General features: G+C 41.2%; 1 protein-coding gene across 6 annotated transcripts in view; it reads left to right on the top strand.

Annotated features, from left to right (window-relative positions):
* The window catches only part of pde1cb (phosphodiesterase 1C, calmodulin-dependent b), a 117944-nt gene that overhangs the window by 38554 nt on the left and 54383 nt on the right, over positions 1 to 25007 (top strand). For 2 of the 6 annotated variants that reach the window (XM_080907779.1, XM_080907781.1), the window contains exon 4: positions 16913 to 16939. The exons of 2 other annotated variants lie outside the window; for them this stretch is intronic. In XM_080907779.1, the coding sequence (XP_080763905.1) occupies positions 16913 to 16939 (27 nt within the window). Of the gene's footprint in view, positions 1 to 3143; positions 3737 to 16912; positions 16940 to 25007 lie in introns of those variants that run through there. 2 more of the 6 variants (XM_080907783.1, XM_080907782.1) reach the window with 2 other exon arrangements.

The following is a 25007-nucleotide window of genomic DNA, read 5'->3' as shown; positions in this document are numbered from 1 at the left end:
AAATGAAGCAGTGATGCGTAATCATATTTTGTGATTCATGATCTCTACTAAAACGTGGTCATTACTGCAAAGGCGCCTGCTATTTTGATGCATAGATATCCTTATCGACTCTCCCAGAAATTTAAATGAGATTTGAATTTTTCATGTACCGCCAAATGGCCAGAGCTGTTAATGTCTTGATTTCGATGTGTGAGCTTTAAGAAGACTCAAGCACTCTGACAAGGAAGCTGTAGCAGAGTGTAATATTCAGCAGATCCTTGCAAATAATTCATTTTTGTAAAACAGGATTAATTGGAATTCCTTTTTTTGGCGAACAGCTTTTGTAATTGTAATTATCAGGGACTTTCAGTATTTAGTTTCATTATGTGAAGGACCATCATCGCTTTTTTGCTTTTGTTGGTTCATCATATTTGTTTTACCCTGTTACACTCGACACATTTTTCTTGTTATGTGTGTTTGTGCATCTTTGCTCACCCTGTTAAATATTCTCAATTTTATAGTCAAATTCGCTGGCAACAGTGGCACAGAGGATGACTCAGCAGCAAGCAAAAGAATTCCCAATACTTCATCACATACTCATCGTTGTTGTATCGCGTTCTCCTGCAATTCAGTGGCACAAACACGGCACATTACTACAGTGCTTTTTTGCTGGAAGGTGTTTCATTCATCAGGTGGCAATGTAATTAAAGTGTTGTCTGAGATTCTTTTGGTGCAAAGGCTGGAGGCTACTTAACCAGGCTGCATTCTTTATCATAGCATTTCATAAATCACTGAGCGTTTTTCTAGTCAGTGTGAGTTGCTATAAATATTTTCTCCTTAAACCTCTAGTAACGGTAAAACAATTTGTCAATAATTAACCAAAGCTAGTTGTCAGGTAATTAAATGTGACTGAGCGATCCAAAGATAGTTTATGCCAAAGGGGGGTTTATTGTTATAAACATCTCTCGGAGATAATTAAAGATGATTCAATGCTTTCTTGTTTACTTCCCATGCCTACATTTATTGCTAGTGCTTGAAACAGTCTGTCGTTTATGTTCTAAGATCAGGTTTGGGTCTGCCGTATGTCTAACCTTAAACAAATGTTGTAGGTAGCCTATCCATCAAATTGTGGGCACCCTTGACATGAATTAGTTTGTACGATATGGCATCTAACTGTGTCTGAAGGAGAAAGTGTTATAGCAGCTCTGAACAGCCACATTTCAAGGTACCCTGAAAGGCTGGAAAGCACTTTCGACCTGTTTCCTCAATCATATTCATATTGTTGGACTTTTTTACGTATAAAACTGAGAGTAATTACAGGAGACTAATTTGCCAAATGACTGTGTGAGAAAAGGCTGCACATCTTGCCCTTCACTGCATAAAGTGGATGTTGATTCTGAGATTTTATTGCATTATTGAAAAGGTGTAGGGGGTTGAATGTTCAGACACCTTAACCATGGTTTGATTGCTATCAGTACAATATTTCCAGCAGTTTCCATGTACAGCTATCATGGAATGCTATAATAATAGTAATGATAGCTGTAATTCTTACCCAAATTGTCCACAATTGTCAAAATTGTTCTACTGAGTGTGTTTTAAATGGAAATTTGACCCTTAGCAAGGGTCCACACATTTTCTGATTTTCACAAGCTTCTCACCAAGAATCACAGATTTATTTGCCTTCTCGGAAACACACTTGATTCTTGGGTGCAGTGACTGCTGCACAGTTTAAATTGACCAGCTCCTTGAAATCATCGTTTTTGATGGAATCTTTGTGTTCCCGGTGCAGTATGACACCGCACATACAGACTACACGGTGCATACGATCCCTGGGGTGCAAATCTGTGAACCAGAAGCAGTCACTAGTGAAGTTGTCATTGTAGTTTCTGCTCAGGTTAACCTGCCATCTCTGAATGTGGCTTGATATCTCCTGGGGGCAGCATACCCTCACAGACAGGTAGAAGAATTGTTACAAAGAATGGTATGAAGAAAGGCAGCCAGGAAAGGAAAGAATCTGAAAGGAAAGGAAAAAACAGATGCATAAACGCACCTTTAAAGAGGACATCAGCAGGTTCGTGGCACTCAGGCAAACCTCTTTTCTGTCCTCATGGAGGACGCATCTCACCAGATGAAAGAAAGAGCCCCTTTGAGGTGGCGCCCCGGCATTATCCCTACATCCTGCATCAAGTAATTGAAAGACCTTAGAGTATGGTAAGGGGCTCAGGGGAGCAGGTAAGGGGGGTGAGTCATCCTAGCAATCTTCCAGTTGGACTTGGAAAAGGATAAATAAACGAAACCTAAGAAAATAACTAATATGCTTCACTAGTTGTTAAGCAAGCACAAAAAGTTTAGTATGCTTGTATAGAATATATTTCCAGCACACAATGCACCATGCACGATGCAGGTTTAAAATAGACTATCCAGCACTGAGGACTTACTACTTTGTAGGTAATTACAGACAAAGCTTTTTATTTTATACGAGGATACCACACTATATATGCAAGTCTGTGTAGAACGATGGGTATGAGTCTTATAAAGTTGTGACAGTATTATACTTATTGCTGGCTTGGCTGACATTTCTGCCCACAAGAGCTTGGCAGAGAGCACTGCGGTGTTTAGATACTGTAGAGTGTTTTGTTAGAGAAAGCAAGGAAAATAAACAAAGGGAATAATATTCCATGTTTTAAATTGCTCCATTTTTAGGGGGCTGAATGTGGGGCGGTCCTGAATGTGCTCGATGGATCAAAGTAATCTCTGTCAAATCAGTGTCAGCACACTCTCTGCATGCTATTTAATCCCTCTTGGCATGGCATCTAATATGTTGCACTGAACATGCATTATCTACATTTCAGCTGTCATAAAGCTGCCACATTTTTAGTGAATGAGTTAAATGTTGAGCGACTGCATTTGTAAATTAGATGCTTAAAAAAAGATAATGCTGTGTCACTGTTTTGACATTTCAAAAGAAAATGTCCTCTTGCAAGTATTTTTCTTTTTTTTAAACCAGCAAATTCTACACAGGAATTCACCGCACTTGCGCTTTCGTCTTCTCCTAAAGGCTTTTTTCCTTTTCCTCATGTCTGTCCCCACTCATTTTTCTTCCTCACTCCCTCCAGTTTTCCAGTAGATGAAACAGAACATGGTTTCTCATTATCAGCCAGACTCCTCCCTCTCTTTGACTGGTGCTCTTTTTCCCCTCCCTCCCTCATGTGCGGAGGGCTCGGCAGTGAACGTTAATCCCGGATTGCGCTGCCCTGCCGTCTGCATCCCGTTGTTGCTGGGAGAGCATGGCACGGCTCCAGGACCCCTGCGCTGACACGACAGAGAAGTGAATGAGTAACAGAGAAAGAGAGGGAGAGAGGAAAGAGGTACAGTTGGACTGCTTCATGACTACCACAGCTGCTTGAGTGTTATTTAGTTTCAGTCACACACTCTCTATCACATAACTAGAGGGAAAAGAGAGAAACAGGAGGGATGGCAGCCAGTTTGTCGCAGCTGTGGGAACTACTGTAAGAGAGGAAACCTCGGTCACATCCCGGGTTCCAACACATCGCAGCACTTCTCTTCTTTGCGTTGCACCTTCCTCACTGTTCACATTTGACAGGGATTAAACTTTTTTTTGATCTGTTGCTGGCAAATCTGTAACTCCGTCAGACATGGAGTCTCCCACCAAAGAGATTGAGGAGTTTGAAAGCACGGCCCTGAAGTACCTCCAGCCAGAACAGATAGAGAAGATTTGGCTCCGGCTCCGGGGATTGTGAGTATATCCACTTTTATTCTTTTCAACAAGTGTGTGAAGCAGCACTGTGCATGCTTCAGCGTGTTTGAATGAGGCATTTGATGTTTAGAAGTGAGTTGATCTGCAATCGTGTGAATTATTCACACATTTTGACAAAAAAAGAGGCACAGTTTCTGTCGCCTTTATTATGGTTGTTATTATAAAAGTGTGACCATCACACTCATTTCTTAGTTTCAGTTGTGTTGTGTGTATGTCAATTTATGGGAGACAGAACCCAGAGTGAAAATGTAAAATGGAAAGAAAAACAGAGAGGGAGCGTGTGTATGTAATTACTCAGGCCAAACATAACCATACATTTCCAAATGGTTTGTTTGCCTAACTGAACAGGAAGGAAGAAGAACATCGGAGCTCGAGTGTTGCTCACACTTGTGCAAGAAAATCTTTACTCTCCTTAACTTTTCATTATGTTTTCACTGTCTCATCAGATGTGCAATAAACACCTGCTGCCCATGCAGACTTGTGCAGCATGTCTGTACATTTAAACCTCAGTGGCTAAAAGAGTGTATTTTTCAGATACTGAGGTGTGTCATGGGGTTCATTCTTTTTTTCTTTTAACATTTGCTGCTGGATTCATTAAAGATTCTTACTTACTTTGTCACATTCACCACCAATCAACACCTCTATGACCTTTCTCCCTGAGAGGAAAGCACTTTATATGTAAGTTGAAGTGTGAAATGTTCTTTTATCCATTTTCAGTTCACATCATTCCTACTCAGCAGGGGGAGGAGACAGCACTGTTGCTAGGAGGGTTGGGCTATGAAGGATATCTTTAATGCTGCTGCTCAAGGTCTCAATGAAATACATTTCCCTCCTGCACATAAAGGCAGCAGTTAGAATTCCTGTAACTCTAATACCAAATATTTTAGTTACTTTTTATTTGCCAGTATTTAATTATATAGCTCCGTGAGTATGCATTGTTTATCTCTCCTGTGTTAAAAGCTTGATGTTCCACCACCATCCTCTGCCACATTTAGTTTCCTTGGATGACTTCATTGTCTCTTCAATTTGCTCACCGTCATAACCATCTGTCTTTTTGGATAATTGATGGATAGTGAGTCAGATGAATGTAACGGGAGCTCAAGCCTTTCCCCCCCCCTTCCTTCTTTTTCTTTTTCTTTTTTTAAAGGGCTACACAGCAGTTGGCTGGGTGCTCTGAGGGCTCCTGTAGTGTGTCAGAGATCACATTAGCCTTTAATCTCACAAAAAGCCTCTGTCTAAAAAGAGTGAGCCCCCAACTGACAGGCAGCACCCACAGATGTTGACACAGACTCACAACATAAACTTGCAGAGTATATTTTCTGTGCTTAATAGGGATTAGATAACATGTTGCAGCATTGAGGTGTTTGCGACTGCGAAAGGATGACTGTGCATGTGTTCGAGTGGGTGATATAGATTGTGGACATGTTTGAGTCCACTTGGGGATATTTACTATAGGTGCTGCTAGCTTACCCTAGATTTGTTTGTCAGCTGTGTGATTTGTATGTGAGTTTGCTGGTTGACACAGCACAGTTTCTGGCACAGTGTACTCCACAGAGTGTACCAAACATGTGTGGATTGACAGAGCATATGTTTTGGACAGTTATCTCTATGCTCAGTCTTCAATGATGAGGAGTACACCATGGTCACCAGCCTGTAACAGATGGCCCTTGTTTTTATATGTAATATATCAGTGAGTGGATTCCAGTGTATTTGTGTTAATAAATTAGCTTACTTAGGCAGGCCTGATCTGTCTCCCACTGATTAATAGAAATGAATTATTTAATTAGTGGGTAAACAGTTCATAAAAAAGTGCTTGCTTGAGGAGAGGGCAGTGTAAGGAAGTCCCAAGAATCAAGGTGGCTGACTGCTTTACCACATCTGATCCACAAGGCTCTAACTAAAATAAAATTATGATAATCATAGCAATCCAATAAGTCATAAACAGTAACATAGATCCCAAGTACATGCAAGAAAATGTGCACTTTACCCTGAAGTGCACTGGAGCACACTGGCGTGCACTGAATAAGCCCCTAAAATGGTTTTGCAGGTGCTGTCCACAGATCATTGCTTTCTCCTCATCTTCCTTTCTGACTGATTTTTCTCCAGTTTTTTTTTTTTTTTTTTTTTTTTTTCTTCTTAAATGACATCAGAAACAGCAGTATGCGACATTACGTGATGGCAGAGCTTCAGTTCATCCTTTGTCTTTTTTTTTTTTTTTTTTTAATAAATAGGACAGGGGGAATGAATGAGAGAAAGAGGGGGAGAGAAAGAAAGAAAACCAAAGGGGAGAAGAGACGGTGAGAAGGGGGGGGAAGAGAGAGAAAAAAAAAAAGAACTCCTGGGTCACCTGTATGGAGAAAAAAAAAAAACAAACAAAAAAAACAAACAGAGGAGACAGCAAACAACAAAGAGCAACATAATAATAGAGAAAACAAAGCACCATCACAATAAACTAGCTAGTCATAGATATCAATATTTACTAAATAATAAACGATATTGTGCAGCACGCAAGATAGACAGCGCACAGTGTGCTTTGAGGCAGCAGCCAAGAAAGCTTTAGTCCGCGTCTGTGAATACCCATGTGTGCATACCTGTGTGGATCAGCATGCTTGCATTCCAAAGGTTTCTCCATGTAATGATCTGCTAGGGAGTGTGGGGGGGCCACAGCCCCGTCCTCCAGGGTGTGAAGCGGGTATGGAGGAGATCAAAACTCCAGACATCCAGAGGCCCCCAGAACACAAGAGACCATGGAAGACCAACAGAGGGGCAGCCGCGCCACTGTTCCAGTAAGAGCCGAGGAGAGTCCCAGATGAGGGCTCACTCAGCAGCCGCGGAGCAGAAGTCAGGGGGAGTTGCAGTGACGCGCCCGTGAGCTCCGCCGGCCCCCAGCTGTGCCTGAGTGACCGAGCCCCAGGCCGAGAGGCCGGGGGCACCCCACCTCCAAAGGGGCCCGAGCGAGCCCCAGGCCCCAGGCCCCGACAAGCGGCCGCCAAGGAGTGAGCCGGTGTGTACCCGGACGCCCACCCCCAGACACAAAGAACCACCAACACACCGACACCTGAGGGAGTCCGCCACCGGCAGGGGAAGTGGTGGTGGGTGGAGATAGGCCTCCAAACCTTGGAGGGCCTGAGGTGTCCCCAGAGAGGTGGCGTCTGATACCCAACCTGACATATAGACACAGACATACAGGCACACACAGACACAAACATCCATTCCCACCCTCATACTCTCATATGCACTCACTCCACACTCAACCAACGTGGAGACAGACATAAAGAGACGCTGTACACACAATCACACTCCCCAAGCGTACTCTACAAACTGGGTCTAGGTACCCTTGCCCCTGGAGGGGGGAATTGCACCCAGACCCAGGTGGTGTTACCCTTTTCCCTGCGGTGGGGAGTTTTTTGTTTTTGCTAGTATCCGTCACTACTGGTAGCACACACAGTACCTGGAGCTCATTCAAAATACATAAGTCGTCAATAGTCTTACTTCTCCAGGATATCACATCCATATGTGCTGTCATGTTGCTGTTGTCCTGAAAGTTTACTTTGTCTCTCAGCGGAGTCTTAAAAGTGTTGAGGAGGCACCAGGAGATGGGCTATTTAAAAAAAGTGTATCTGCTAGTTTGTGCAAAGAGGTTAAGGAGGTCTCCTGAAAGAACCGTTCAAAATGACCTGAAGGCACTAGCTCTTGTGTTTCTGAAAAGATGGTGAGAAACTGACTCCTTCAGTCGGACCTCTGATCACAGCCCATCAGAAATGTGCACATGAGTAGCCCACTTGAGAAAGGGCAGTGCTCCTCCTGTTATACGAAGTCACCAATACCAGCCCTGGTGCTGGGTTGATGCACTTCTAAGCCTTGTCCAGCTGTCCTTCAGTAAATCACAATTAGTGCTTTTTTCAATGGCTTGCAAGAAGGTTTGCTGGACCTGTACAATTTGAATGGGATGCAGGCATTATCTCGTGCTACTAGTAGTGACAAGGACACCCACAACAAAAACAAGAAAAAAAGCAGAGCAATAATCTTTGATCATTACCTGAAAAACCATCCCTAGTTTTTGGGTTGTCTTGTTGATGCCTTTCCAGACACTTGGGTTTGCACCAAAGCAAGTGAAATTGATTCACAATGGTTTAAGCTTGGTTACTAGAAATACTGATTTCTGTGAAGTTGAAGTGACTCTGTGTTAAACTGTGATGATCAAGTGTTCCTTGAATTATTTTGAGCAGTGTATTTTGCTTGTTATAGTTAAAAATACTTAACAGATTGTAAAATGATTAGTGAGACGATTAGTACTTAAATGATTAGAGCAAATATTTGTCATCCCATGTGTTGGATTCAGTTGTGGGATTGCCTAGTGCTGTTATCTTCAGTCAAAGTAATTGAGAAGAGCTAATATTACTGTAATGTTATAACTTTATTGTAAGCCTGATCATCCGGTATTTACTGTGCTTCCTTGGGAGGTTTATCGCTACAGGGTTTGAGAAAGATGTGATGCCACTGGCAGGCGACCAAATAAAACAAGTCTTTATATTAATTAAAATTGCAGAGCTCTGGTTTTATGTATGTTAATGTAAGTAAATAAATAGAAAATTTATTTTATGTGCAAACTGAAATGGAATTTCGCTTCAAAACTTTTTGGTAACCACAAATTATTAAATCTGTCCAAAAACATTGCAATATTTACCAGAACTTCCTCAGCTCTAGCTCTGCGCCTGCTATAAAACATGACATTCATTCTTATCCATTTCTTATGATGATATAAGATAGGCTAATACATCGACTAACTAAATGAATAACAATATATAATCATAGACAAAAGACAAAAATTATGTGCATAAGATATAATTGGTATATGGTAATATCATGACAAATAGTTGTGTGGACTTATACTGTATTAACTAAAAAAGCTACAAATAAACTATAAAGTATAAAATAAACTATAAAATACTTTATAACTAATGATATAGTAACAGAAAAGCAGAAGATATTTCTTTTTTTTTTTTTTAAAGTATATTTTCATATGAGGACAAGGCTTTATTTTAAAGAACAGCACAATAAAGTCACCATTGCTTAAGAAAACACAAATGATACAAATTAAGTATATGGATAAAATGAACCAAAATGTTATGAGTCCATATGAGGGCAGAGAGTCTCAGGAGGTTAAAATATCAGCACCTTGCCATATAACTCTTTTGGCAAGATGTACAGGCCAGACAATGAGGTAAAAGTGTCATGAATTCTAATTTGAGCATTCCGATTGAATCTCTGTCTTATTTAGGACCACATTCAGTGTAAATATCTATCCCTCCATGCACTTTCTTCTGTTTATACGGGGGCAGGGGCCTAAGCAGAGAAGCCCCAAACTCCCTATCCTTGACCACCTCCTCCAGCTTGTCCGAGGGAAAACCAAGCAGTCCCAGGGTGGTCGAGAGATATAATCTCTCCAGCGACTCCTGGGTCTTCCCGGTGGGACATTCCCAAAACACCAACCCCAAGAGGCATCCTTGTCAGATGCCTGAAACACCTCAACTGGCTCCTTTTGATGCGGCAGCACTCTGAGCCTTTTCCAAATGGCTGAACTTCTCACCCTATCTCTAAGAGAGAGGCCAGCCACCCTTTGAAGAAAGCTCTTTTACCTATTTCTGTATCCTCAATCCTGTTCTTTTGGTCACTGCCTGAAGCTTGTGACCATAGGTGTGGTTAGGGATGTAGATTGACAGGTAAATTGAATGCTTCACTTTTACGCTCGGCTCTCTCTTCACCACAACGGACCAGTACAGCATCCGCATCACTGCAGCCGCAGCACCAATCCGTCAATTGACCTCCCACTCCCCTCTCCACCCACTCGTAACCCTTAGAAGTCCTCTACTTGGGTTAGTAACACCGGTACTGCAAACTGCTCCAGTGCGAGCTGGAGGACACCACCTGATGAAGCAAACAGAACCACATAATCTGCCACCACATCAAAGCGGTTGTGGGATTCATCGGGAAACTAGCGGATGATACCGTGGAGACAAAGACTATCACAACGTTTCCCAACCAGAAGCCGTGGGTGGATAAAACCATCCGCGACGCTCTGAGATCCCGCACCGCTGCCTACAACACGGGACTCATGACGGGGGACATGGACCCGTACAAAGCCGCGTAGAGCAGGGCGATATGGCCAAAAATATTTATCACGATATATATTTGAAAATTTGCGATAACGATATAACCGACGATATAATTGATGCGAGACAAAATACAACTCCACAACATTACTAGCGCAAAAAGACAACCTTCCATTTATTTTCACTTAAACAAGAAGCTGGTTTTTATGTACATTAAAGCTTTATAAAAATGTAACAGTGCAAATGCAAATTCCTTGCTGAAAGTTTAACCAAAAGGCATTTCCAGTAGAAATGGGCTGACATATCCTGAGCATAACCATGTATAATATCCACTGAAGTTAAAAAGAGGTGCTTTGCAACATTAAACTGCAGTGTGCAGTACGCATTTTTCGGACCATAAGGTGCACGGGATTATAAGGCACATTAAGCGAAACAAAGCAGTCAGATAAATCAAACTTTATTAAACTCATTCTTCTTGCTTCCTCCACTTCTGTACCATTGATTCATTAATGTTGAATTCTCTGGCAGCTGCTCTATTCCCATGTTGTTGCAGTATATTAATGACTAACCTCTTATTGTGGATGGATTATCTCAGTTGTTCTCCTGACTGAAGTTTGGTCCGTTTACAGCATCCTGCCATGCGATTGCATTTGTCTCTAACCATGAAGAACCTTCACGTTAACTTTTATAAGTGGAAAAGTGTTAGTGTTCGTCCTCCAGCTTCACTGTTTATGTTATGCTAACATAGCTGTGTCGCTAGCGATCACGTAGCACATCATTATATACCAGCTAGCCCAACTTCAGTAACCCTACAAACGTCACTGCTGTTTAGTTTCCTGTCTTCATTTATGTTGGAAGTGATAGCAGAGCTGTACGTTTGATTTTTTTCAGAAATCTCTCAGTCAGAACATGCAATATCATGCTTAGGTAACTAGCGAAACTAGCGAGCTAACTTCCGCTAGCTTCCTGCTAACTTCTAACTCCATTAAATGTAATAACTTTTGTTTTCATGGATGCCTGGAAGTTAAAGTTGAGAGGCACTTTATAGTTACACCTGGTAAAGCAGCAATGCTGATCGTTTTATTAAAGATGAAAGAATTTAGACAGTTTTTAACTCTAAGTGATGCTGCAGTGTTGTTTGACCTGAAGCATACGGAGTTTAGGACCCAGATTACTCCCAGATTTAAGAGCATCTTAGTCCGACAAATACGACAATAACGACGGCCGCTTGCATGTTCTGCAAAAAAATGTGCTTTGTTGTGTATCTGACGGACAAACACCAAACCAGTTCCACATCACGGAAGTTGCACCATTTTTACAAACCAATTCTGGTTCATCTGTTTCACTCAACAATCGGCCATGTGCGTATGAAAACAAAGGCACTGCGCATGCGCGTTTTACTCCCATTCTATCGCGATATTTCATTTTCCTATCGTTGCCTAACATTATACCGGTATTACCGTGAACGGTATAATATGGCCCAGCCCTAAAGCCGCGTCATATAACGTGCGGAGGGCGGTGAAAGAGGCGAAGCAGCTCTACGGGAGGAAACTAGAGTCACAACTCCAACAGAGTGACTCTAGGAGCCTGTGGCGGGGACTAAGGACAATAACGGACTATAAAGCACCAACAACCGGTATGACGAACGCGGCCGTGACTCTGGCAGACGAGCTGAACACTTTCTATGCTCGCTTCGAGGCTGCAGCTAAGGACTCCAACAATGCTAATGCTAGCGGCGCTAACGGCTGCAGACAGGAAGATACTGCCAGCACCGGAAACGTGCTCGTCATCTCTGAGCATGAAGTAAGGAGAGCCTTCAAGAGAGTGAACACCAGGAAAGCAGCAGGACCAGACAGCATCCCAGGTCGTATCCTAAGAGACTGCGCATACCAGCTAGCTCCTGTGTTCACTGAGATATTCAACATCTCTTTATCTCAGTCGGTGATCCCCACATGCTTCAAAGAGTCTATCATTGTTCCTGTCCCGAAGAAACCCCACCCTACTTCTCTCAGTGACTACCGCCCTGTAGCCCTCACCTCAGTAGTGATGAAGTGCTTTGAACGCCTGGTCAGAGACTTCATCATTTCTTCACTACCAGACACACTGGACCCACTACAGTTCGCTTACCGTCCAAATCGTTCCACAGACGATGCCATCTCTCATCTCCTCCACACATCACTCACTCACTTGGACACTAGAAAGGGGAATTATGTTAAAATGCTCTTCATAGACTACAGCTCTGCATTTAATACCATAATTCCCTCCACACTCACCACCAAGCTGGAGCATCTGGGACTCAGCTCATCTATGTGTCAGTGGATCTCCAACTTCCTAACTGGCAGACCACAGGCAGTAAGGATGGGCGGACATGTCTCAGCCTCCACCACTCTCAGCACTGGAGCCCCCCAGGGGTGTGTTCTGAGCCCCCTGCTGTACTCTTTGTACACATGACTGTGTGGCCACTACCAGCTCCACCACCATCATCAAGTCCGCTCCGAGCTCCCTGACCTGCACTCAATCTACAGCAGGCGGTGCTGGACGAAGGCCAGGAAGATCGTGAAGGACCTCAGCCATCCCAACAACGGACTGTTCTCTCTGTTGAGGTCAGGAAAGCGATTCCACTGCCTGAATACCAACACAGAGAGACTGAGGAGGAGCTTCTTCCCGCAGGCGATACGGTCTCTCAATCACACCACCACACAGTACTGACCCACACATATAGTTCTTACACACACACTGGACATTCTGGACATTGTTTCACTTCATCACTTAAATCACTTTAAGCATATTTGCACTGCACAAGACATAATGTGGATTGCACAACACTGGTCACTATGTTCTTCATTTCCAGTTAATACTTGTACAGCTGCTGTTATTGTGTATATATATATTTATTTATTTATTTATATTTCTTCATACATTCTTATATAGTTCTATACTGTGTATTGTGTATTTTGTTGTACAGTTATTTTATTTTCAACTTTAATTTATATATTTTATCTTATTCTTTCCCAGTTAACTTTACCCTTCATTCTAAATTGTGTTGTACAGTTATTTCATTTTTAACCTTAATTTATATTTCATTCCTTCCTAGTTAAATTTACCCTTTTTAATTTTTCATATTTATTTTCTATCTTATTCATAGCCTTTTTTTTTTCTTTTTTTTTTTTTTAGGTCACGAGCAGTTGTCTAAGCATTTCACTGCATATCGTACTGTGTATGACTGTGTACGTGACAAATAAAATTTGAATTTGAATTTGATTTGAAGCAGAGATGGGATTCTGAGACTGCCCAAGTTGAAGCCTTCCACCACTCGGCTACACCTAGAAATTCTGTCCATAAACTTTATGAACAGAATTGATGACAAAGGGCAGCCCTGGGGGAGTCTGACACCCACCAGGAATGAGTCTCACTTCCCTCAGTATTGGTGCCCCTCAAGGATGTGTCCTCTCACCACTACTGTTCTCCCTCTACACTAACGACTGCACCTCCAAGAACTCGGCTGTCAAACTCCTAAAGTTTGCAGATGACACCACTGTCATTGGCCTCATTCAAGATGGTGATGAGTCTGCATACCGGCAGGAAGTTGAGCGGCTGGTACTCTGGTGCAGTCAGCACAATCTGGAGCTGAACACTCTTAAGACTGTAGAGATGACAGTGGACTTCAGGAGACATCCCTCAACTCTGCTCCCCCTCACCATATCAGACAGCCCTGTGTCAACTGTGAAGACCTTCAAGTTCCTGGGTACAACCATCTCCCAGGACCTGAAGTGAGAGACCAACATCAACTCCATCCTCAAAAAGACCCAGCAGAGGATGTACTTCCTGAGACAACTGGGGAAGTACAGTCTTCCACAGGAGCTGCTGATCCAGTTCTACACTGTGGTCATTGAGTCTGTCCTGTGCTCCTCCATCACAGTCTGGTATGGAGCAGCCACTAAACAAGACAGGAGCAGACTGCAGCACACTGTACGGGCAGCAGAAAGGATCATCGGCACCCCCCTGCCCTCCATCCAGGATCTGTACCTCTCAAGAACCAGGAAACGGGCAGGGAAAATCATCACAGACCCCTCACACCCTGGACACAGACTTTTTGATCTGCTGCCCTCTGGCAGACGGTACAGAAGCCTGCAGACCAGGACCACCTGACACAGGAACAGTTTCTTTCCCCTCGTCATCTCCCTTCTTAACAGTTGACCTGTCACACTGCTCCCACTGCCAGACTGCAGCTGCACCTTATGTACATTTTGTAGTATTCATTACTTTTTTTTTTTTTGTAATGTAGTATTCATTCCACCTCATTCATTTCTGTATTTTATGTATATAAGTTTAGATTCGTTATTTATAGTTGGTTTACACAGCTTTGTGTATGTATGTGTAATGTGTGTATATATAGACGTGTGTGTGTGTGTGTGTGTGTGTGTGTGTGTGTGTGTGTGATTTACATTACTGTGCTTGAGAGCCACCATCTACCGGAACCAAATTCCCTGTATGTGTCTGCACATATACTTGGCCAATAAACACGATTCTGATTCTGATTATTGCCAGCTAAGCAGACCAAGCTCTTCCAATGGTTCTATAAGGATCAAATGGCTCCTAGCAATGGGACAGACACCCCATACTCCTGTGCCTCCCACAGAACATTTCTAGGGACACTGTCAAATGCCTTCTCCAAGTCCACAAAACACATGTAGACTCGCAAACTCCCATGCACCCTCAAGTACCCCCCAAGAGGGTAAAGAACTGGTTCAGTGTTCCACGATTGGGACGAAAACTGCATTGTTCCTCCTGTACCTCATGTTCGACTAACAGATGGACTCTCCTTTCCTGCACCCTGGCGTAGACTTTCCCGGGTAGGCTGACGAGTGTGTTCCCCCTATAGTAGGAGCACACGCTCTGGTCCCTCTTCTTAAAGATGGGAACCACCAACCCACATCCACCCCGAGGCCCTGCCAACAAGGAGTTTAACTGCCTTAGTGACTTCACCCCTAGTGATGGACGAGTCGTCCCCCTTGCCCCCCATGGAAATATCATGTTTAGTTTATTTTAAGGTTACATTTACTATAATGTTTAACCTTTATAATTGTGATAATTCCTAGAATTCTCTGACCCATCCTCACTGCTTGTCCACATCTAATTAGAATTAATTAGAAGACCCACGCACCAAAAGAGGGTAAAAGGGCAAAACCTGTGACCTAAGATTAGAAAAAAGAAATAATGCATTTAGTTCTGCTTTTGCCTCCTGACTTTCCCCGTAGTTACTTAATGTAGTATTGATCTGTCTTTTAAGTCTCATTATTATATTTCCCCTAAAACTATTTATTTAGTCTTTCTTTGTATTGTTTACCCTGTTAAACTGTGGAACTTCATTTTGTTTTCATTTCAATGGCTTCATCAACCCTAAATGATTTATTCATTCTTCCTTTCCCACTAATTTCAAGGGAGCTCTCAACATTTCTTTACGGGGATTAACTTCCTTAGCTTGCAGTTTTGCACTGAGCTCTAAAAGATTGATACTGAAAGCAACGGAGGAGCAAATCAAGCTAAGTGCTGTGAATTGTGCCTGACTAGAATTTAAATAGATGTCTGTAGTCAAACAGTTGTGAGTTTATGCCTCCCCCCCAGTTTGCTGTCATGAGTGCTGTAAGTGTGTGTGAGTGAGTGTGTATATGACCTCAGCTTTTAGAGCCATGCTGTTATCACTTCATGGAGGTGTGGGTGTGTTTTAGGGCCAAACGTAAGTGATAGTAGAATAGGTGTGTTAATGTAGCTGTGTAGGTTTCCCAATGTTTGTACGTGTGTGTGTAGAAGTAAGGTTGGTGGGATCAAGTGGAGTTTGAATGCCGTGTGTGTGTGTGTGTGTGTGTGTCTTTTTGCATATTGGTATGACACTCTTAAATCCCTTTTCTGCATAAGTGATTGTAAGCATTTGCATTCTTACTTCTCTTTACTGTAACAGTAGACTCAAAAAAGTAGACTCTAAAGCTCTTCACTTATTTACAGGTAACTGTTATAATGTACCCATTTGATCCAGTATCAGTGAAAAAGTTTCTTATTTTAATGAGTCACTATTTTATTCTAATCGTACTGCGCTCTTACTTTTTATGTTGGTAGTCAAGTTTAGGAATTAGACCCATTGAACATATGCTAAATTGCCCATTTCATCTCAATAAATGCCATGAGCAGGCTTGCATTTGTGAGATTTGATCATTTACACTATTGATATGCTTCAATTCTAGTAAGCCATGAAGTTGATGATGCAATTTGCAATTAAGTTTATATACAGATCAGTGATAAATTAAAAGGAAAAAAACTAAATTAAATGAATTGTTTTAGCAAGCTGTTGGGCCACCATATGCACATTAAAGACTTTTTAATACACCTTAGTATCGATTCCCTGCCTCTGGAACACCACCGGAGAGAGCAACACATTCCTTATTTGGCATTTTGATGATTGCAGTGGAGAGCAATGTCGCTCGAAACTCTCAGTCAAGATCTGGTAAATGCAAAGGCACATAGCACATGATTGTACCCTCAAAATGGGGACATTGCCATCCTGGAAGAAAACACTCCCGTCAGGACTGAAATATGTCTTCCTAGGATAAAGCTGATCACTTTAAAACAACTTTGTGTTGATTTGCCATGACCTTTTCCTCTAAGGAGAAATGTGGAGCCTTACCATTTGAGCAAAATGCTCAGTAAAGCATAACGGAGCCACGTCATGTCTTCAGTATAGGGTTCCTGAACCCTGGAGATTTTTCCTTTTAATTTGATAACTGATCTGTATTATTTGGGATTCTCAGTTTTACTTCATATTCATTAAAATAAGCTTTATAATGTGTAAATGTGTAGTTCTTTCCTTTGTTAAAAAAAAATCAGATTGTGCTTGGTTCACATGAAATTTTCAGCTCAAGAAAGATAGCGATAGCGCAGTCATCATCTTTATAGTGTAATGTTCAGCTGGTTTTTGCATGACCCTGATGTCTTTTCGTCCTGTCTTTCCGAAGCCTCATTCTCCTCGTGTTTGTTCTTTCTCTGGCAGGCGCAAGTACAAGAAGACATCCCAGAGGTAAGACTTGCTGCTGGGACTGGACCTCCTCCTTTAGCCCTGTGCCTACCCATCTCCCCTTCATATTTTACCCCCTCCACTTTCTGCCTGTCTTCTTTTCATTTCCTGCCATCTGCATCACCGGACCTTAGGAAATAACTTTTTATTAATATTATTATTATTAATTATTCATTGTTGCTTTCAGTGCAAAATCACTTTTGCAGTATTGTTATGAATGTGTAATTTAAATAAAGGTTGTTGTTGTTATTATTATTATTATGATTAGTATCTTATTACTATTGTTATTGTTATCCCCCTGTTCACCACCTTAAATCCCGAGAGCCACATATAGTACCTAAACAAGTAAAGCACACCTTGCCACACTTGCGGGCATTCACAGATACTCTTGCTTTCACTCTCTCTTTCCCTCTTGGGTTGATTCAAGTGTCGACTGAGTACAATGGATAGAAATCAGGGCGACACAGTTTACCATAGAACACGCACACAACTTGAAAGCCTGACAGATAACTCAATGTTATCTTCATTTTTATTAAACTTTCATTTGTTTTCTTCTGTTGGAGATGCTCAGGGGAAATCAGGCTCTGCATTAAGTGAGACATGAATGCATTTATTTACAAGAGTAAAAGCGGGGATTAATTAATGTTGCTAGATAAATGGGTAATGTAGGTTTAAGTGTCATTTATTACAGATGTTACTGCATTGAACATTAAATGGGTGTCATGCGTTTTTTTTTCAGTTATGTATCTGGTTATTTTTTTCTTGGTGCAACAGACATGTTTTATTGCTTGGTGACCCAAAAGGTTTAAAACTAAAAGGCTTTATACATACCTTCAAAAATGTGCTTTGTAATCCAAAGTGCCACATAGTGAAACGGTAGTCTTTTGTGGTGAATGAAATTTGTACCTGATGTATTGTTTGAGACAATCTTCCTACATTCTTTATAAAAGAGTAATGTCTTTTCTCAAAATAAACAATATACCTTGTTGAGTGAAAAAATAATTTTATTGAAGTTTTACACAAGAAATTATTTTTTTCAGCATCTACAGTATATGTGTCAAAAATCAGCATTATCACTAAGATTTGTGCTCTCTTAAAATTTGTGCTCTAATATTAATTCACACTCACCGGCCTCTCTTCGTATACCTTTTAGTTATAACTCGCTAGCACCAGGTTGGACTCCATTTGGCTTCAGAACCACCTTAATACTTCATGGCACAGACTGTGCATTCCTGTCAGCTTGAAGCACTCCGACCATTTCCCTCTCAACTTTGGCACCAACAAGTCATTTTCTCCCAGAGAACTGCCACTCACTGGATTTCTCTTTTTCAGACCATCTATGAACCCTAGAGATGGTTGTATAGGAATATCCCAGTAGATCAGCAGTTATACTCAGACCAGCCTGTCTTGCATCAGCAATCGTGTCATGTTATGTCACTAAAGTCGCCTTTCTTCCTCATTCTAGTAAACTACAGCAGGTTGTCTAGACCATGTCTATATTATTAAATGCATTGAGTTGGCAATTAGATATTAGTGCTTACAAGCAGTTGATGGCAGGTAAGTGTACATGTTATGTATATGACCTACATAACACAACAACATCATTGTCAAATATTTTCAGCTTGCTTATTTAAGTTTAAACCTTATAAAAGTCACAGATGTGGCAATTTCTCAACTGCAAATTATTGTGTCCAAAACCAACAATGTGTTAAGCCATGTCCACATAAAAAGCAAGCTGCTTTTCACCAGCTTCTTTAAAACGGACATTTGGTTACTAGAGGAATGTTCTAGGCTCTGGTTGCATCATATGTCAGCTACTGTTATCTTTCGCTCCATTCGGTACTTGCTTTTATCACTTGCTTCACTTGCTTGTTTTTTGTTTTGACTGTCATCACTACGGTGGCATTTCATAGAGTCTCCGGTGGCTAAATAGCTGCTAGTCTCTCCCTGTGTGTATGCCGGTATAGACAAAAGTATCTAACTCTCCTGCTTTTCAGGCTCAGCTCATTCGTTTTTTTTATTGAAAAATAGAAAAAACAAAGTTAAAAAAAAACAAACATTAAGACAATTTCAGTCATACCTCTTAAGTGTATTCTTTCATGGAATACAGTGCTTCTTTTTCCACCTACTTTTCCACCATTTGCACAAATCATGATCAGTAGTAAACAAGAAAATTGTAAACACTCCACAAAATGAAATTCCAAAACACTTTTTTTTTGCTGCAGCCTGTTTCATGGCACTTTCCTGGGAACTGATGGATTGCTGCACAGTCAGAGAAATACTGCTCATGTTATTGGCACAGTGTGTGGTCGTTTAGAGTGGTATAGCCTTAGCTGTTGGAAACTCCTTCTCTCTCCCTGCCGCAGTCTCTCTATCGTTCTCGCTCTCTTCGCTGGGTGGGTGAGTTCCTGTGTGGAGGAGCCGGGTGATTGACAGCTCCATATGTGTCTGTGTAATTACGGCCGGGCTAATTGGCAGAGAGGAACACTGGGAAATTGTTATTACTGACACACCAGGACAACCCCTTACACACACAGATGGAAGCAGAGACTGCCCTCCTCACAGAGGGAGGCATGGAGTGACGAGGGAGAGGAGTGTTTGTGTGAATGTGCACATAGAAAGGAGGTTAAGAGGGATGAAAGTAAAGCTGTAAAAAGAATAGAAGATAGTCTGTGTAGGCCTGTGATTGTGTGTTTTATCTGGGGTTGGTGCTGGAAATAGGGAAACAGTTTGCCTACTTCTGTATAGGTTATCATTTTTGATCACATGATCTCTATTGTGTTCTGCTCTTCTCTTTCAACAGTTGGCAGGTTGGTAAGCCCCGCCTCCCACTTAGTTACTGTTGCTGTGGTTGTCAAGCTTTCCATTCATAGCACAGCACATCTGCAATTTACAAAGATGGCAATGGCAGGTTTCATTTTGCAATTTTTGGAGCAATAATCCAAATTTAAATCCAAAGTTGTTTAAGACTAAAACAAGCTAACTGTTGCTGTTTTATTAATAATAAAGAAGGCTTTTATTAAGAGTACATATAAAAGCTAGAATAACAAAAACAGATTTTTCGTGTTATGTGTTTTTCACTTAGCCTCAGCAGTTAGCTGGCCTTGCAATGATGATTACAATAAATACAGTTAATAGACTACAACATTTTTTGTTGTTATTGTCATTGCATGCTTAGTTTATAAAGACAGAGGTAAGATTTATGCTTCATTGCAAACCTTACAACACTCTTAATCCATTATCTGGTCAGAAACCTTATTTGATTTCATTCAGCTTGGCTTCCTCCGGCTCACTGTGATGTTGTCAAACCACATGGATTTCTCTCAGCCAATCAGTGAAGATCAGATTATGTCACAGATAGTGACATCATGGCATCTAACCCCCTAAGCCCCAACCTCAACCCTAACCCTGTTAACTTGTAATGCTTAGAAATGTATTAGACTACGTGGCATAAAAACAAGAAAAGGTTTTAGAAATCTGTCTTTTAGAAACTTGTATACAATTATGTATAAGGCAAATAACACTGATTTCATGTTTTTATTGCCATGTTTGGGCTGGCACGCTGGATGTTTTTGAGAAATTAAAATCAAAATGAAATCAAAAAATGAATCAAAAATTTATAATAAGCATTACTTTAAAAAAGAAAAAACTTTTTGTAAAACAGTAAGTTTAAAAATGTATGGATAACAGAAATAATTATATTTTAACGTTAGGCATGTAATTTTCATTAAAGAAGTGATTGAGGGAAACTGTGGCATAAACCTTACATTGGGTGGTAGCCTTAAAAATTTATTAAGCACTGTATACATGGTAAATTAACTGCCCTCAGTTTGCAGCCTGAAACTGAAAAAAGAAGTACTGAATATTTCAGTGAGTGCCAGATACACACTAAGACCTTACAATCCTGTTACTGACCATTCACTAAATCCGCCAGTGGATGAGGTTTAGTGAATGGTTTGTTTGAAATCTGTTACTTCTTTGACTAATCCCTTTGAATGTGTCAGACTTTGTGGACTGGTGCCAGCTGAACTACCTCCAGATCAACGCCAGTAAAACCAAGGAGCTGGTGGTAGACTTCCGCAGGCACAAGCATTCTCCACTGCAACCACTGAACATCCAGGGTATGGACATTGAGGCTGTGGACAGCTACAGGTACCTTGGTGTTCATCTGAACAACAGACTGGACTGGACTCATAACTCAGACGCCCTCTACAGGAAAGGGCAGAGCAGGTTGTACCTGCTACGGAGACTCAGGTCATTTGGAGTGGAGGGCCCACTCCTGAAGACCTTCTATGACTCTGTGGTGGCTTCTGCTATCTTTTATGGTGTGGTCTGCTGGGGCGGCAGCATCTCTGCTGGGGACAGGAAGAGACTGAACAGGGTGATCCGAAGGGCCAGCTCTGTTCTAGGATGCCCTCTGGACCCAGTGGAGGTGGTGAGTGACAGGAGAATGGCGGCTAAGCTGTCATCCCTGTTGGACAACATCTCCCACCCCATGCAGCAGACTGTGACAGCACTGAGCAGCTCCTTCAGTGGGAGACTGCGGCACCCACGGTGTGGGACGGAGAGATTTCGCAGGTCTTTCCTCCCCACTGCTGTCAGACTCCACAACAAAGACTTTAACTGAACAAACACACACATCCACACATGTGCAATAACACTAAGTGCAATAATCCTTTCTGGCATCGTTGTATTTTTACTCAGTTGTATATAGCATTCGTATTCTATTTTTATCTTATTGTATATTTTTATTCTATTTTATTCTACTGTATATAGTATATTATTTTATTCTATTCTGTACAGTTGTGTACTGTATTTATTCTTATTGTATTCTAATTTTTGCCTCATAACTTTTGCACTGTCCACTTCCTGCTGTGACAAAACAAATTTCCCACGTGTGGGACTAATAAAGGTTATCTTATCTTATCTTATCTAAAGCAGATTGATTGGAGCCACTAGGAAGAAAAGAGCACTTTCTCTTATGTTTACCAAAAAGGCATTGATCATCTGAACGCTACCACTTACAGTGATTATTCATCAACCGCCAAAAGCTACAAGTAGAGGACTTGAGTGTCTCTTTGTATTTCATGACAAGCGCCTGAATGCTACTCTGAATTAAGCATGCTTTTACTTAAGCCTGTAAATATGCTACAGTGGTCACTGCTTGTAGTTTAGCTTTTAAGTGTTTTGCCATCTGATCCAGACAGGCCTCCAGCCTTAAATGGTCTCCAGCCTTAAATGGTCTTTGTAAGTAACCGTGTGTGTGTGCGCGTGCGCGCGCTTACACAAGGGGTTCTTTGGGGTTTTTTTTTTCTCATTTAGCCTTCTCGTGGTTAGTGTTTTGGTCCAGATCACAGCCTTTAAAACTGTCCAAGGCCTTACATCATGTTCTCTGTGGCAAAACTTTTTCAGCACAAGCCAGCCGTTTCCTCTCTGCCATAAATATCAGGTACCCTGTCTATGTATATTTTATAAATGCCAGTTTGTGTAGGACAGATTTTCAGGGATATATATATGTGTGTGTGTGTGTGTGTGTGTGTGTGTGTGTGTGTGTGTGTGTGTGTGTGTGTGTGTGTATATATAATTACCTATAATCCAAATTTCATTTTCTTCTCATACTGTAGTTGTGATTCATTAACTAAAAAAAGTATCAAATCTAAACTCCACTTGATTGCATTCGCAGATCCGCATCAAATTTCTAACAAAACCATTTAATTTTCCCTTTCTTGTTGTTACTTAGAAAAAATCCTTCTAATACTATCTGATCGCTCATTGATAGCTGAAATTTAAATGCCAAGTAATAACCACATTTCTTACTACCGAACCTCAGCAGCAGTTCAAGGCCTCTCTGTCTACATAAACTCAAAGTTTTTGAACAGACAATACAGATTACAGGCAACAATATGACTGACAGAAAATAAAAATGAATAATATTAAGGAAAAAACTGGGACATGTCTTTAGGAAAATTCAGGAGAATTTTGGAGGCCTTATACAGTTTTAAACTATGACTGTATTTTTTAAAATCAGTATACACTTGACATGTTGAAGATTCACTGCACTAAGATTTGTTATCAGTCTTCATTCTGTATATCTATTTGTACAGCAATATTAATCCACCTGCCTGACTTTTCTTTTAATATGGTCTCATCAGAACATGGATACTGGACCTCCTGGGGTATTTGTTGTTGGCGCTGGGATGCTGGCATTAGATCATTTGGGTCCTAAAGGGTTGCAGGGTGGGACTCGGTAGATTGTGCCATTTCTGGAACATTGTCCCGATGCTGATTTGGACTGGGATCAGAGAAGCTCAAGAGGCAAGTCAATATTGGGCTCTTTGTCCTGTTTTGAAGCATAACTCAACAGTTTTTGGCACATTTTCCTCCTGGCAGAGGCAGCTGATCATGAAAAGTGCCTTTGCCGCTGGGACATGGTGTATTTTCTACAATGTTTAGGGGGGTCATACGTGTCTAATATCTACATGACAACATGACACAAGGTTTCCCATGGCATTGTGACACTGCGTTGTAACAAGTGATCAATGTTATTTGCTTCACCTTTCAGGGGTTTTAATTGGTGACGCTGATTTGTGTCATTATGTAGTAACTCATAGAAATAAAAATACAAATAAAATGAATGGTGAATTAAAAAAAGACAGCTCATTAACAGAAGAAAAAAGGCAAGGAGCAATAGAGAGGTGGACAGATATAGTCAGGCTGAGAGTCACAGGGGAAAATTGAACTCTTTGCTGAATGTCAGTAATCACGGAGCAAATCCTGGGATTGGCATTTCAAGAACAGCCCATTATAAGCCATTACCCGAGCCTCTCTGTCTCTCTTATCTGCGGTCTAAGGCCATTTGTCAGTCACCGCAGCTATTGGCCTGTCTATTGAAGATGATTCATTTGGAGCAACATTGGTGTATTGTTATCTTGTTATTGGTTTTTTTATGAGTGGATTCATCGGCCACTGGAACAAATATAATCATGTCTTTTAAAACAACCCGATTGTCTTTTGAGCAGTAAGGAGCTGGGGCAATTAGAACGGCAATAAAGATGATGATGTGCTGAAATAATAGATGAAAAACAGAGATGATGCCATTAATCACCTAAAAATTAGAAACACAAATGTCACTTCAGGCTCACTTGTGATAACAGCCTCATTTTAAACATTAATTATTATTATGAATTACACATTTTGAGAATGATTGCTTAGAACACGTGAACAATTTTTTACATTATCCCAAAAGTAGCAGAAGTAGTGTAAAACATATGTTTTTTTTAAGGACAATTTTGTAGCTCAGTTTTTTGCTTGTGTGCTTTCCAGCTCAGATGTATTGATATTTATGCTTGCTTTTCCTTTTGTTCTTCCTTTCTCTATCTTTCCCTATCTAGAGGGGTAATTACCTGTCTCAAATGAATTTAAAAGCTTAGCCTAATTGCATTCTTCTTATCCAGTCTTCTTCTTCCCCCCTTTCCTTTCCACTCTGCCTCTCATCAGGTGATCTTTCCTTTTCATGCGTTACTGTTTCCTGATTCACTCCACGTCGCATTTTCTTAAAAAATGCTGGTACTGTAGTAAAATGCATTTTTTTACAAATTTATTTTACTTCTGTACATTAATATTCATAAATGCATACAACATGTGGCATTTTCAGCACCATGAACAACATCAGTAAAAGAGAATTAAAGCCACGTTTTTATGTTGTGTTGGTACTCCTCATGCAGCAAAGACAGTTTTGACTCTTTGCGGCTTGAACACTGGAAGTCCTTTAGTGTTTACCACTGAGAAGTTGGGCTCTTTGGTTGAGGCTTGTTCTGGGGATACTGCTATCTGCAGAGATTACAGGCAAAATCAATGCTTTGGCTTTTTTTTTTGTCCTTTTCTGTGAGGCAGCTGTGATTGGAGTTGCAGTGATTTTGTTCTCTGAGGGAATGCTGTTGCTACTGTGGAGTGCCATTGTGCCAAAGCTCAGGTGTGGAACGTGTGGGGACAATGCAATATTCAGATGGATGCAGTGTCAAAGTGACATCCGCATGAATGCCAGGACCCCGGGTTTCACACTTTTACCTGT

Source organism: Rhamphochromis sp. 'chilingali' (genome assembly GCF_963969265.1).
Source record: "Rhamphochromis sp. 'chilingali' genome assembly, chromosome: 16".
Taxonomy (NCBI): domain Eukaryota; kingdom Metazoa; phylum Chordata; class Actinopteri; order Cichliformes; family Cichlidae; genus Rhamphochromis; species Rhamphochromis sp. 'chilingali'.
Note: the sequence above shows the minus strand (reverse complement) of the source record. Positions and strands in the feature narration are given on the sequence as shown.